The sequence below is a fragment of the Pseudorasbora parva genome, chromosome 16 (genome assembly GCF_024679245.1).
Source record: "Pseudorasbora parva isolate DD20220531a chromosome 16, ASM2467924v1, whole genome shotgun sequence".
In the NCBI taxonomy this organism is placed as follows: domain Eukaryota; kingdom Metazoa; phylum Chordata; class Actinopteri; order Cypriniformes; family Gobionidae; genus Pseudorasbora; species Pseudorasbora parva.
The window spans coordinates 43,312,383-43,325,995 of NC_090187.1; the positions used below are offsets into that span (position 1 = coordinate 43,312,383).

Here is a 13,613-nt window from a genome sequence, read left to right on the forward strand (position 1 = left end):
CTCATAAAAACGCTGATGGTACCCCTTACGGTTTTACTCATAAAAACGCTGATGGTACCCCTTACGGTTTTACTCATAAAAACGCTGATGGTACCCCTTATGGTTTTACTCATAAAAACGCTGAAGGTACCCCTTACGGTTTTACTCATAAAAACGCTGATGGTACCCCTTATGGTTTTACTCATAAAAACGCTGATGGTAACCCTTATGGTTTTACTCATAAAAACGCTGATGGTACCCCTTATGGTTTTACTCATAAAAACGCTGATGGTACCCCTTATGGTTTTACTCATAAAAACGCTGATGGTACCCCTTATGGTTTTACTCATAAAAACGCTGATGGTACCCCTTACGGTTTTACTCATAAAAACGCTGATGGTAACCCTTACGGTTTTACTCATAAAAACGCTGATGGTACCCCTTACGGTTTTACTCATAAAACGCTGATGGTACCCCTTACGGTTTTACTCATAAAAACGCTGACCTTTATGGTTTTACTCATAAAAACGCTGATGGTACCCCTTATGGTTTTACTCATAAAAACGCTGATGGTACCCCTTACGGTTTTACTCATAAAAACGCTGATGGTACCCCTTACGGTTTTACTCATAAAAACGCTGATGGTACCCCTTATGGTTTTACTCATAAAAACGCTGATGGTACCCCTTACGGTTTTACTCATAAAAACGCTGACCTTTATGGTTTTACTCATAAAAACGTTGATGGTACCCCTTACGGTTTTACTCATAAAAACGCTGATGGTACCCCTTATGGTTTTACTCATAAAAACGCTGATGGTACCCCTTACGGTTTTACTCATAAAAACGCTGATGGTACCCCTTATGGTTTTACTCATAAAAACGCTGATGGTACCCCTTATGGTTTACTCATAAAAATGCTGATGGTACCCCTTACGGTTTTACTCATAAAAACGCTGATGGTACCCCTTATGGTTTTACTCATAAAAACGCTGATGGTACCCCTTATGGTTTTACTCATAAAAACGCTGATGGTACCCCTTATGGTTTTACTCATAAAAACGCTGATGGTACCCCTTATGGTTTTACTCATAAAAACGCTGATGGTACCCCTTACGGTTTTACTCATAAAAACGCTGATGGTACCCCTTACGGTTTTACTCATAAAAACGCTGATGGTACCCCTTACGGTTTTACTCATAAAAACGCTGATGGTACCCCTTATGGTTTTACTCATAGAAACGCTGATGGTACCCCTTATGGTTTTACTCATAAAAACGCTGATGGTACCCCTTACGGTTTTACTCATAAAAACGCTGACCTTTATGGTTTTACTCATAAAAACGTTGATGGTACCCCTTACGGTTTTACTCATAAAAACGCTGACCTTTATGGTTTTACTCATAAAAACGCTGATGGTACCCCTTACGGTTTTACTCATAAAAACGCTGATGGTACCCCTTATGGTTTTACTCATAAAAACGCTGATGGTACCCCTTACGGTTTTACTCATAAAAACGCTGATGGTACCCCTTATGGTTTTACTCATAAAAACGCTGATGGTACCCCTTATGGTTTACTCATAAAAATGCTGATGGTACCCCTTACGGTTTTACTCATAAAAACGCTGATGGTACCCCTTATGGTTTTACTCATAAAAACGCTGATGGTACCCCTTATGGTTTTACTCATAAAAACGCTGATGGTACCCCTTATGGTTTTACTCATAAAAACGCTGATGGTACCCCTTATGGTTTTACTCATAAAAACGCTGATGGTACCCCTTACGGTTTTACTCATAAAAACGCTGATGGTACCCCTTACGGTTTTACTCATAAAAACGCTGATGGTACCCCTTATGGTTTTACTCATAAAAACGCTGATGGTACCCCTTACGGTTCTACTCATAAAAAAACGCTGATGGTACCCCTTATGGTTTTACTCATAAAAATGCTGATGGTACCCCTTACGGTTCTACTCATAAAAAACGCTGATGGTACCCCTTACGGTTTTACTCATAAAAACGCTGATGGTACCCCTTACGGTTCAACTAATAAAAACGCTGATGGTACCCCTTATGGTTTTACTGATAAAAACGCTGATGGTACCCCTTACCGTTTTACTCATAAAAACGCTGATGGTACCCCTTACGGTTCAACTAATAAAAACGCTGATGGTACCTCTTATGGTTTTACTCATAAAAACGCTGATGGTACCCCTTATGGTTTTACTCATAAAAATGCTGATGGTACCCCTTATGGTTTTACTCATAAAAACGCTGATGGTACCCCTTATGGTTTTACTCATAAAAACGCTGATGGTACCCCTTACGGTTTTACTCATAAAAACGCTGATGGTACCCCTTATGGTTTTACTCATAAAAATGCTGATGGTACCCCTTATGGTTTTACTCATAAAAACGCTGATGGTACCCCTTACGGTTTTACTCATAAAAACGCTGATGGTACCCCTTATGGTTCTACTCATAAAACGCTGATGGTACCCCTTACGGTTTTACTCATAAAAACGCTGATGGTACCCCTTATGGTTCTACTCATAAAAAAACGCTGATGGTACCCCTTATGGTTTTACTCATAAAAACGCTGATGGTACCCCTTATGGTTTTACCCATAAGAACGCTGATGGTACCCCTTACGGTTCTACTCATAAAAATGCTGATGGTACCCCTTATGGTTTTACTCATAAGAACGCTGATGGTACCCCTTATGGTTTTACTCATAAAAACGCTGATGGTACCCCTTACGGTTCTACTCATAAAAACGCTGATGGTACCCCTTACGGTTTTACTCATAAGAACGCTGATGGTACCCCTTATGGTTTTATTCATAAAAACGCTGATGGTACCCCTTACGGTTTTACTCATAAAAACGCTGATGGTACCCCTTACGGTTCTACTCATAAAACGCTGATGGTACCCCTTACGGTTCTACTCATAAAACGCTGATGGTACCCCTTACGGTTTTACTCATAAAAACGCTGATGGTTCCCCTTACGGTTCTACTCATAAAACGCTGATGGTACCCCTTACGGTTCTACTCATAAAACGCTGATGGTACCCCTTACGGTTCTACTCATAAAACGCTGATGGTACCCCTTACGGTTTTACTCATAAAAACGCTGATGGTTCCCCTTATGGTTTTACTCATAAAAATGCTGATGGTACCCCTTACGGTTCTACTCATAAAACGCTGATGGTACCCCTTATGGTTCTACTCATAAAAAAACGCTGATGGTACCACTTATGGTTTTACTCATAAAAAAACGCTGATGGTACCCCTTACGGTTCTACTCATAAAACGCTGATGGTACCCCTTATGGTTTTACTCATAAAAACGCTGATGGTACCCCTTATGGTTTTACTCATAAAAACGCTGATGGTACCCCTTACGGTTCTACTCATAAAACGCTGATGGTACCCCTTACGGTTTTACTCATAAAAACGCTGATGGTACCCCTTATGGTTCTACTCATAAAAAAACGCTGATGGTACCACTTATGGTTTTACTCATAAAAAAACGCTGATGGTACCCCTTACGGTTCTACTCATAAAACGCTGATGGTACCCCTTATGGTTTTACTCATAAAAACGCTGATGGTACCCCTTATGGTTTTACTCATAAAAACGCTGATGGTACCCCTTACGGTTCTACTCATAAAACGCTGATGGTACCCCTTATGGTTTTACTCATAAAAAAACGCTGATGGTACCCCTTATGGTTTTACTCATAAAAACGCTGATGGTACCCCTTACGGTTTTACTCATAAAACGCTGATGGTACCCCTTACGGTTTTACTCATAAAAACGCTGATGGTACCCCTTATGGTTCTACTCATAAAAAAACGCTGATGGTACCCCTTATGGTTTTAATCATAAAAACGCTGATGGTACCCCTTATGGTTTTACTCATAAAAACGCTGATGGTACCCCTTACGGTTCTACTCATAAAACGCTGATGGTACCCCTTACGGTTTTACTCATAAAAACGCTGATGGTACCCCTTATGGTTCTACTCATAAAAAAACGCTGATGGTACCCCTTTCTGTTTTACTCATAAAAACGCTGATGGTACCCCTTATGGTTTTACTCATAAAAACGCTGATGGTACCCCTTATGGTTTTACTCATAAAAACGCTGATGGTACCCCTTACGGTTTTACTCATAAAAACGCTGATGGTACCCCTTACGGTTTTACTCATAAAAACGCTGATGGTACCCCTTATGGTTCTACTCATAAAAATGCTGATGGTACCCCTTATGGTTCTACTCATAAAAACGCTGATGGTACCCCTTATGGTTTTACTCATAAAAACGCTGATGGTACCCCTTATGGTTTTACTCATAAAAACGCTGATGGTACCCCTTATGGTTTTACTCATAAAAATGCTGATGGTACCCCTTACGGTTCTACTCATAAAAACGCTGATCAGCATTTTTGTGATTAAAACCATAAGGGGTACCATCAGCGTTTTTATGAGTAAAACCATAAGGGGTACCATCAGCGTTTTCATGTGTAGAACCATAAGGGGTACCATCAGCGTTTTCATGTCAATCAATCAATCAATCAACTTTATTTATATAGCACTTTTACAATCACGATTGTGTCAAAGCAGCTTCACAGTGTCAAACAGGATAATATTGCGACAAAATTAGATTTGGCTGTACAGTCGTACTGGAGAAAACAGTGATGTTATCAGCTTATTTTAATTTATCATATAGCGACAATGTTGGCAGATCAGTATTATAGTTTATAGAATTAAATAAGACCTAATTCATTTATTTATTTTTGTATAATAAGTTGAATAACTTTAATCATATTTTTAGTGTCCCCAACTGAGCAAGCCAAGCCAAAGGCGACAGTGGCAAGGAACCAAAACTCCATCGGGGCATGATGGAGAAAAATAAACCTTGGGAGAAACCAGACTCAGTCGGGGTGCCAGTTCTCCTCTGGCCTATTAACACACCGTGTAAGATTATTATTCTGGCAACCTTACAGGTCGGAAATCATATTAGATTATTGGATTATTCAAAATTTTCAGGGTATCACGGAAGAGACAGATTTATTTAGGATGGGGCGTAAATTACACAAGAGTATGAATACATGAAAGATCGGAATTATTGCGCCGAAGACGGGTTTTGAGCATGTCGTGCCAGTGAGGCAAATTCGGAGGAGACACCATTTCACACGGCTCAGCAGACACTCCAGGATGCGTTGGTCATGTCCAGGCAGGTCCACCATCCGATCCGGACAGGGCCCAGATCCGGGATAAACCTCGGGATAAACAGAGAGACTAACATTAGCGTAGATGTCACTCTTTTTATGATGTAACGAGTACATCAGGTGTTATGGGAAGTGTTCCCGGTTCCGGCTGACCTAGTTAATGCAGCCTAACAATCAGTCAATTGATTTGAATAATGAAAGTTAAAAATGTTCTATGTGTATGCCATAGTAAAGAGATGTGTAGAACCATAAGGGGTACCATCAGCGGTTTCATGTGTAGAACCGTAAGGGGTATCAAAAACGTTTTTATGAATTAAACTGTAAGGAGTACCATGTATAGAACTGTAAGGGGTACCATCAGCATTTTCATGCGTATAACTATAAGGGTTACCATCAGCATTTTAATGTGTAGAACCGTACGTGTTACCATAAGCGTTTTTATGAGTAAAACCATAAGGGGTACCATCAGCGTTTTCATGTGTAGAACCATAAGGGGATAAGTCTAAGGGGTACCATCAGCGTTTTCATGTGTAGAACCATAAGGGGATAAGTCTAAGGGGTACCATCAGCGTTTTCATGTGTAGAACCATAAGGGGTACCATCAGCGTTTTCATGTGTAGAACTGTCAGGGGTACCATCAGCGTTTTTATGAGTAAAACCCTAAGGGGTACCATCAGCGTTTTTATGAGTAGAACCGTAAGGGGTACCATCAGCGTTTTTATGAGTAGAACCGTAAGGGGTACCATCAGCGTTTTATGACTAGAACCGTAAGGGGTACCATCAGCGTTTTATGAGTAAAACCGTAAGGGGTACCATTAGCGTTTTCATGTGTAGAAATGTAAGGGGTACCATCAGCGTTTTTATGAGTAAAACCGTAAGGGGTACCATCAGCGTTTTCATGTGTAGAACCATAAGGGGATAAGTCTAAGGGGTACCATCAGCGTTTTCATGTGTAGAACCGTAAGGGGTACCATCAGCGTTTTATGAGTAGAACCGTAAGGGGTACCATCAGCGTTTTTATGAGTAAAACCATAAGGGGTACCATCAGAGTTTTATGAGTAGAACCGTAAGGGTTACCATCAGCGTTTTATGAGTAGAACCGTAAGGGGTACCATCAGCGTTTTTATGAGTAGAACCGTAAGGGTTACCATCAGCTATTTTATGAGTAAAACCATAAGGGGTACCATCAGCGTTTTATGAGTAGAACCGTAAGGGGTACCATCAGCGTTTTTATGAGTAGAACCGTAAGGGGTACCATCAGCGTTTTTATGAGTAAAACCATAAGGGGTACCATCAGCTATTTTATGAGTAGAACCGTAAGGGGTACCATCAGCGTTTTATGAGTAGAACCGTAAGGGTTACCATCAGCGTTTTATGAGTAGAACCGTAAGGGTTACCATCAGCGTTTTATGAGTAGAACCGTAAGAGGTACCATCAGCGTTTTTATGTGTAGAACTGTAAGGGGACAACTGATGAAAACAGACCTGGAAGAGAAGACAATGCTGAATAAGAGTCTTAGTTTTTGTTATTTTTGGACCCAAATGTATTTTTGATGCTTCAAAAAATTCTAACTAACCCACTGATGTCACATATGGACTACTTTGATGATGTTTTTATTACCTTTCTGGACATGGACAGTACCCTATACATATTTTTCCATGGAGGAACAGAAAAGCTTTCTGACTACGTCAATGGTGTCATATCTGCGTTCCCCTCGGTTTCGGTTTTATTCAGCGCTTTACTCTCACTTCAGTGTGAACAAGAGTCACAGCAGCTGCTGAGTGAACGCACAGAGTAACGTCAGAACATCATTTAAACACACTCAGATGTGTCTGATATGATAAACAGAGCTGCGTTACCTCACATTCACGATTCCTGGAAAAGCGGAAATGGCGCCGGCGACTGTGGCATAATAAAAGTCCCACTGCTCGTGATTGTGTGTTGTTCATCTCATTAACAATCGCTCCAGCGGCCTCGCTCAGCTCCTCAACACTCGCTCCTGCTCTGCTTCACACTACAGTGACGTTAATAATCACATCCATCAGTGTGATTTCTGCCCGAGTTCTATCCCGAATCTTTCCCACCGGCTGTGAGGTGAAGACCACATGTCCCAAGATGCTGCGCTCAAACTTGGCGTCATCAAACTACGCCTTCATTTTTAATAGGCGACCTCTAGCGGATGGAAAAGTTACATAGTGCACCTTTAACCTGTTAACTGTCACCCCCCTTTTTGAAAATATACATGAAAATTCACTATCCAAATTTAAATGGTTGCAATTCAAGAATTCTTTGGAATATAGACATAAATTTGGTCTCATTCTAAAGAAGACATTCAGCAGATTATTGCCCAAGTGAAATCACTTCAATAAATGTATTGAAGTTTAAATTTACTGTAAATCAAATATACTTTAATTGATATTTAATATTTAATATAAAAATATGTTACAAAATAATTTGTACTGTAAAATTACTGTCAAATCAAAGCCATATGTCTAATCAATTTGTGTTCCAAATTTGAAATTGATATCACAAATATTGAAGTTCCAATGAGATTTTGTTTAGGCGCTGTACCACAAATAGCCACCGGGTGTCATTGAAATTCATTTTTTAAAATGCAATCTCCTGTATCAAATGTATATATTTTTGTCCAAATATCACGAAACAGTTGCAGATATAGAACCGTGAGACTCAGACCTTTCTGACGATGTGTTTTGTCAAGATTAGCAAAAGGTTTTTATTATAAAGTAGTATAATAAATGTTTTGTATGAAACATGCCGATGTCCACTAGGAGAGGAGCCCGCTAGAAGAATTTAGAGCACCGTTTCCATTTTAAAACAGTTTTCACAGGATCAATCTTGAGTTTGTAAGCTTTCGAATGATATACAGTTTGTCAACATTAGATCAGGATAAATATAGGATATTATTGTTTTAAACATGCAGTGGCAAATGGGCCCACCGGTGGGCCAGTGACGGTTAACAGGTAAAGACAACAAATATTTTCAGCAACTATGTGTAGGTAATGTGTAATCTAGCGCAGTGGTTCCTACCTGGTGGGTTGAGACCCAAAACCTGGCCTCAGGTCAGTTCTGATCGGGTCGTGAACAGCAAAGAGAAACGGAGTCTCAAGTCTGAAGAGTTGAGCAAAGCAAACATCCTGAGCGCTCAACTACAGATCGCTAATAATCAGACATTTATGAATATTCCAGAGTTGCTGATTTATAGAAGTGGATGAAAAGCACAAACAACTGTCAGGTGAATATTACGCCTTTTTTATTATAGCAAATATGCAAGTAAATAAAAAAGAAGACACTGCAGATAAACACATGCCCTTTAATACCACAGTCTAATTATTAACACATTAAATAATGACAATTTTCACCTTGGTAGACATTTTGAAATGTTGAGGATTTTCTTTTGTCATTAGTATGTACAGGTCATATTGCTTTGCTCATGTTTAATCCATCAGTCTTCTAGTATTAAAGCAGTGTCAGTATGTAGTTTTTTGAGGGGTCTGTTTACAAAGAGAAACTGTTTCAATATTCAAATAATAACTGTACATAGTACCAGCGTTTATAAACGCCTGATGAAGCGCTTCACCCGATCCACAGTGTCCCGAACGCATTACGACGACATGTAAAGGAATCCGACTTAAAGATGCATCATCTGAATTGCACAACTTCACACAAACTTTCTGTTAAGCAAACTTTGATCAGTGATAACATACATTGTTTTATCCGCACTGGGATTCACTCTTTTGAATCCACATGATCTGAGCGCTGTGTGTTTCGGGCTGCCCTGGGAATGCATGCTGGGATTGCGCTCTCATGAAAGAGGTGGTTGGCCATTCCCTTTGTGACAGAACTGGACCAGATCTGGGTCAGAACACAGCCGGGTCGAGCCTGTGGCTTTAATCAGACGACTGTGTTAATGAATACATTCATACTCCAAAATGCATCCATCTTGAGTTTAAATGAGACTTTGGACGGACCAATCAGAATGAGGTCATTTGTTTTTGATCAAGACTTTGAGGCGAGAAGAAACAGCATGCGCGCACACACACACACACACACAAGTTTGTTCTTATGTTGGGCTTTGATCGGGATGATCAGTGGAAGGGAAGTGACCTCCACCCAGATCAGTGCTGTGATGATGAAGATGATGATGTCCTGTGTCTACTATTGTCTAGACCGGTCTTAAGACCATTTTTTTGAAGGTCTTTGTCTCATCTCGGTCTCAGACTAAGAGGACTCGAATTTAGTTTCATGAATAGTCAAGACCACGACTGCTGGGATATCACTAAATTGCCAGTGCATTGTCTGTTTTATTTATTCATTTTGAATCTATTAATGTAATTGGATGTAAAACTTACTGCTTCAGATGCAATTAAAAACAATTTTATTTTAATGCAATTTTATTTAATTATTGGGTCTTTTCAGAAATGAATGAATGATTGTGTCAAAAATGTCACCAAAATGAATACAAATGCTCACAAAATTTAAGATAAAAAGTACTTATGATCTGGATTTTTGTATTATAATGTGATATAATTAAGCAATATCACAAGAGCAAGAGAATTTTCATAAATTTGAGCACGACTGCAAACATGATATTGCTTAAACATATTTTTTAAAGCATTATTCTCAAAAAATTTTGTGCATTTGTAATTTACCATTTCAGATGCATCTTCTGTTCCATTGCAGTGCAAAGATTTTTGTTGTTAATGATTTCATTTGATTGGTAGCAGCTCTGTGTAGTGTCTTATTCTAATTCTAATCTTATCGATCAAAAATAAGTAATAAATTACAGGAGCGCTGGTCTGGTCTGGTCTTCAACACTATCGTCTACACTGGACTCTGAGCCGCACCGTGTTCACTAACAGCGGACCGTCAGCAGACAGCGGACCGTCAGACCCAGCAACAGACATGCCTCTTAAAACAATACAAATATCATTTAAAAATGTATACAAAATGCCACAATTTGTGCATACATATGGTTGAAAAAAAAAGACATAACCCTCCTATTGCCTTAAGAAAATTGTCCCTTTTATGATGCTTCAAAAATCGTTTTTAAGTTTAACAGATATATACATATATATACACGTTACATATATATATATATATACACACACACACACACACACACACACACACACACACACACACACACACACACACACACACACACACACACACACACACACACACACACACACACACACACACACACACACACACACACACACACACACACACACACACACACACACACGGTTATATGTGAGTGTAATCGATCCTGGACCACAAAACCATTTATAAGGGTCACATTTTTACATTTTGATTTACACATCTGAAATAAATAAGCTTCCCACTGATGTATGGTTTGTTATTATAGGAAAATATTTGTCCGCGATACAACTCTTTGAAAATATATCTCTGGAATCTGAGGGTGCAAAAAATCTAAATATTAAGAAAATCTCCTTTAAAGTTGTCCAAATGAAGTCTTTAGCAATGCATATTACTACTAATAATACACGTTAGATATCTATAGCAGGACATTTACTAAATATGTTCAAAGAACATGATCTTTACTTAATATCCAAATTAATTTTGGCATAAAAGAAAAATGTTGACCCATTCAATGCATTGTTGGCTATTGCCACAGATATACCAATGCCACTTTGACAGGTTTTGTGCTCCAGGGTCACATATATAGTAGTGGGCAATAGTGATGTCCGGATGGGATATTTTATTTTTAATGACTCTACAAGTTTGATTAATCCATCAAAATATGAGGAAAATATTAAAAAAATTTCAAATGTTAAATATGAAGAAAAAACAAAACACTAAACTTGGTTAAGATGTTTATCTGACAAAATTATTTGTCCCAAAAAAACAAAACAGCTACATGTTTTATTTTACATGCAAAAAATAATGCATAGAAAAGCAAAAAGCTCACAGGAAACAGCATACATTGACTACAACATAACGAGTTATTAATATTTTTTTGGTCCTCTCTTGTTTTCGCATGTGTTCATGATTTCTTTGTATGACAGTCTGGCCAAAAATGATGTTGACAAAATTTGGCCTGTTTCAAAGCGTTACTATCACAAATAAAACAATCGACTCAAAGTACTCAAAACTATATGCAATATGCCTTCATCTTTAAAACATTGTTTTAAATATATATATAATATTTAAATAAAGAGTGAAGATGTCAATTTTCCTACGCGGACATCACTTTTAGCCACTAGGACAATAGAAGGGTTAAATCCATTAGAGAGCACATTACAGGCTGGTTTCAAAGAATTCGTTTTTGATTATGTTTGCAAATATATTTTTTCAGACAGACTGCAAATAAAGTATCTCAATGTGTGTGTATGTGTGTGTGTGTGTAGTCTGTTAGTTCACTGTAGATCTAGTTTTGTGTGGCCCGCGTCCAGTGTAAACGCGTGATGAAATTCACAACGTATCCGTCCTCGACTCGCACGATCCAACCTTCAAAAACGGAAAAACAACCGCAAACCTGAACCGGATAAATTGGGCTAATGATTATTCATTCACAAAGATGGTTTAAAAATTAATGTACCATAGTTAGTACCCTCATTCTGTCAGCACGCTCACACTCGAGTCTATTTCCACTGAATCTTTAAACACACGGCCGGCGTCTGAGATGCATTTAAGTGCAAACGTATGTTATGAACACTATGGATTTCCTCTAGACACAATCATATGTCTTTATCCTCCAATGTTTGGCCTCGGGATCCTTACGGTTTGCTCGTGACACACACAGCTCAGAACTCTTTTGATTCAAGCATTAGAGAGCTTATAAAAATTTCAAATGTTTAACGATATGCTTAATGTTCTGGCTCGCTCCATCAGCGTTACCTATTTCTCACTGCAGGCTTTAGAAATACCCACGTTTGCTCGCAGCTCCTTCAAACAAAGAAGCCTGAACGCATTAAACCCCAGACTGCCTTCGCCACGCAGCCCGAGGGCGTAATAGTGTTTCTGCGAGCGCTGCCAGGAAAGTCTCTCCAACACCACTCCCATCATCCTTCATGTAACAAAAGAAATAAACACAAAACTCCATCCTAGTACTGCTAACCGGATACAACATGGCGCTATAAGGAGTGAAAAAGTCCAACTTTATAAACAACAAGGTTGAAATGAAAAACAATCCGCGGGGAGCCGGAAATGGCCCCCGGCCCCTGACGATGGAGTCGTGTTGCCGTTTGTCATTTGTAAGCACTGCACCGGTAGAGGGGCGTGGCCTGCGTTCCATATGCTTGAGGACGTCCTCTGATTGGTGGTTCGGGCGGAACAGGAAATAGTTCTTTGGGCTTTCTTGGTGCGGTTTGTGTGTGTGCATTACATTCCCCGTATGAACGTCTGTGTGTCGAGGGGCCGAGGGCCAGAGCGTGAGTCTCTAGTCCAGCGGCTCCTGCTTTATCCTGATGGGCGTGTTCATGGACTGACTCCTCCTATCCTCGCGGCACAGGACGTACTCGCTGAACTGGGACGAGTCCACGCCGCCGCCGCAGGACGCAGCCACGCTGAAGCCCTTCTGGAAGAGGCGCTCCAAAACCTGAAACACAAGCACTGATGGTCAAAACTCACACAAACACGACCACGTCACTGAGATCTATGCTCTTCCGCTCAGAGAGGCGGCATTTTTTTGCTCAAAAATACAGTCAAAATTGTGAAATATTCGTTTAATAGACTGGGTATTCCCAGCCTGATCTGCGAGTGATTTGATTTCGCTTCTCAGTCTGGAAACCTGTTCATTCATTTCTACTGCTTCTGTTATACTTTTGCGGGAACCAATCACAGACTGGCTTATCCACCTGGCGCGCTATTGGCAGGTTTAACACGATGACAGATAGAGAAGCGATGGGTCGATGCCTGTTGATCACGCCTCTTTTGGTCTGATTGATTGAAGATCTATCCAAATGCACACACTCTAAGAAATGCTGGGTTTAAAACAACCCAAGTTGGGTTGAAAATGGACAAACCCAGAAATTGGGTTGTTTGAATCCACAGTGAACGGACCCATTCAAACAACCCAATTTCTAGGTTTGTCTATTTTCAACCCATCTAGGGTTGTTTTTAACCCAGCAAGTGTACAGAGTCATTTGAATAATGCCCGTTGATCACACCTCTTGTGCAGTAGAAAATACAGAGCAGACTCCACAAACCAATGATCAATCTTAAACTGGTCTGGTGATAGTCAGACAAACAATAACAAAATAATATGTTATATTCTTAGAAAACTGAGAAGTTTCAACATTAGCACTCATACTTTAACTATGCTATATGGGTCAATTATTGAGAGCATTCTCACATATAATATTGTCTGATGGTACGGCAATCTAACATTAATACAGAAAAACAAACT

At 39.6% G+C, this 13,613-nt stretch overlaps 1 protein-coding gene across 3 annotated transcripts in view; it reads right to left on the reverse strand.

Moving 5' to 3' along the window:
* Positions 1-8,467: 8,467 nt before the first annotated feature.
* LOC137043058 (BTB/POZ domain-containing protein kctd15) overlaps positions 8,468-13,613 on the reverse strand; it is a 56,890-nt gene continuing 51,744 nt past the window's right edge. For all 3 annotated transcript variants that reach the window (XM_067419124.1, XM_067419126.1, XM_067419125.1), the window contains exon 5: positions 8,468-12,803. In XM_067419124.1, the coding sequence (XP_067275225.1) occupies positions 12,645-12,803 (159 nt within the window). In that variant the 3' untranslated portion in view covers positions 8,468-12,644. The remainder of the gene's footprint in view (positions 12,804-13,613) is intronic.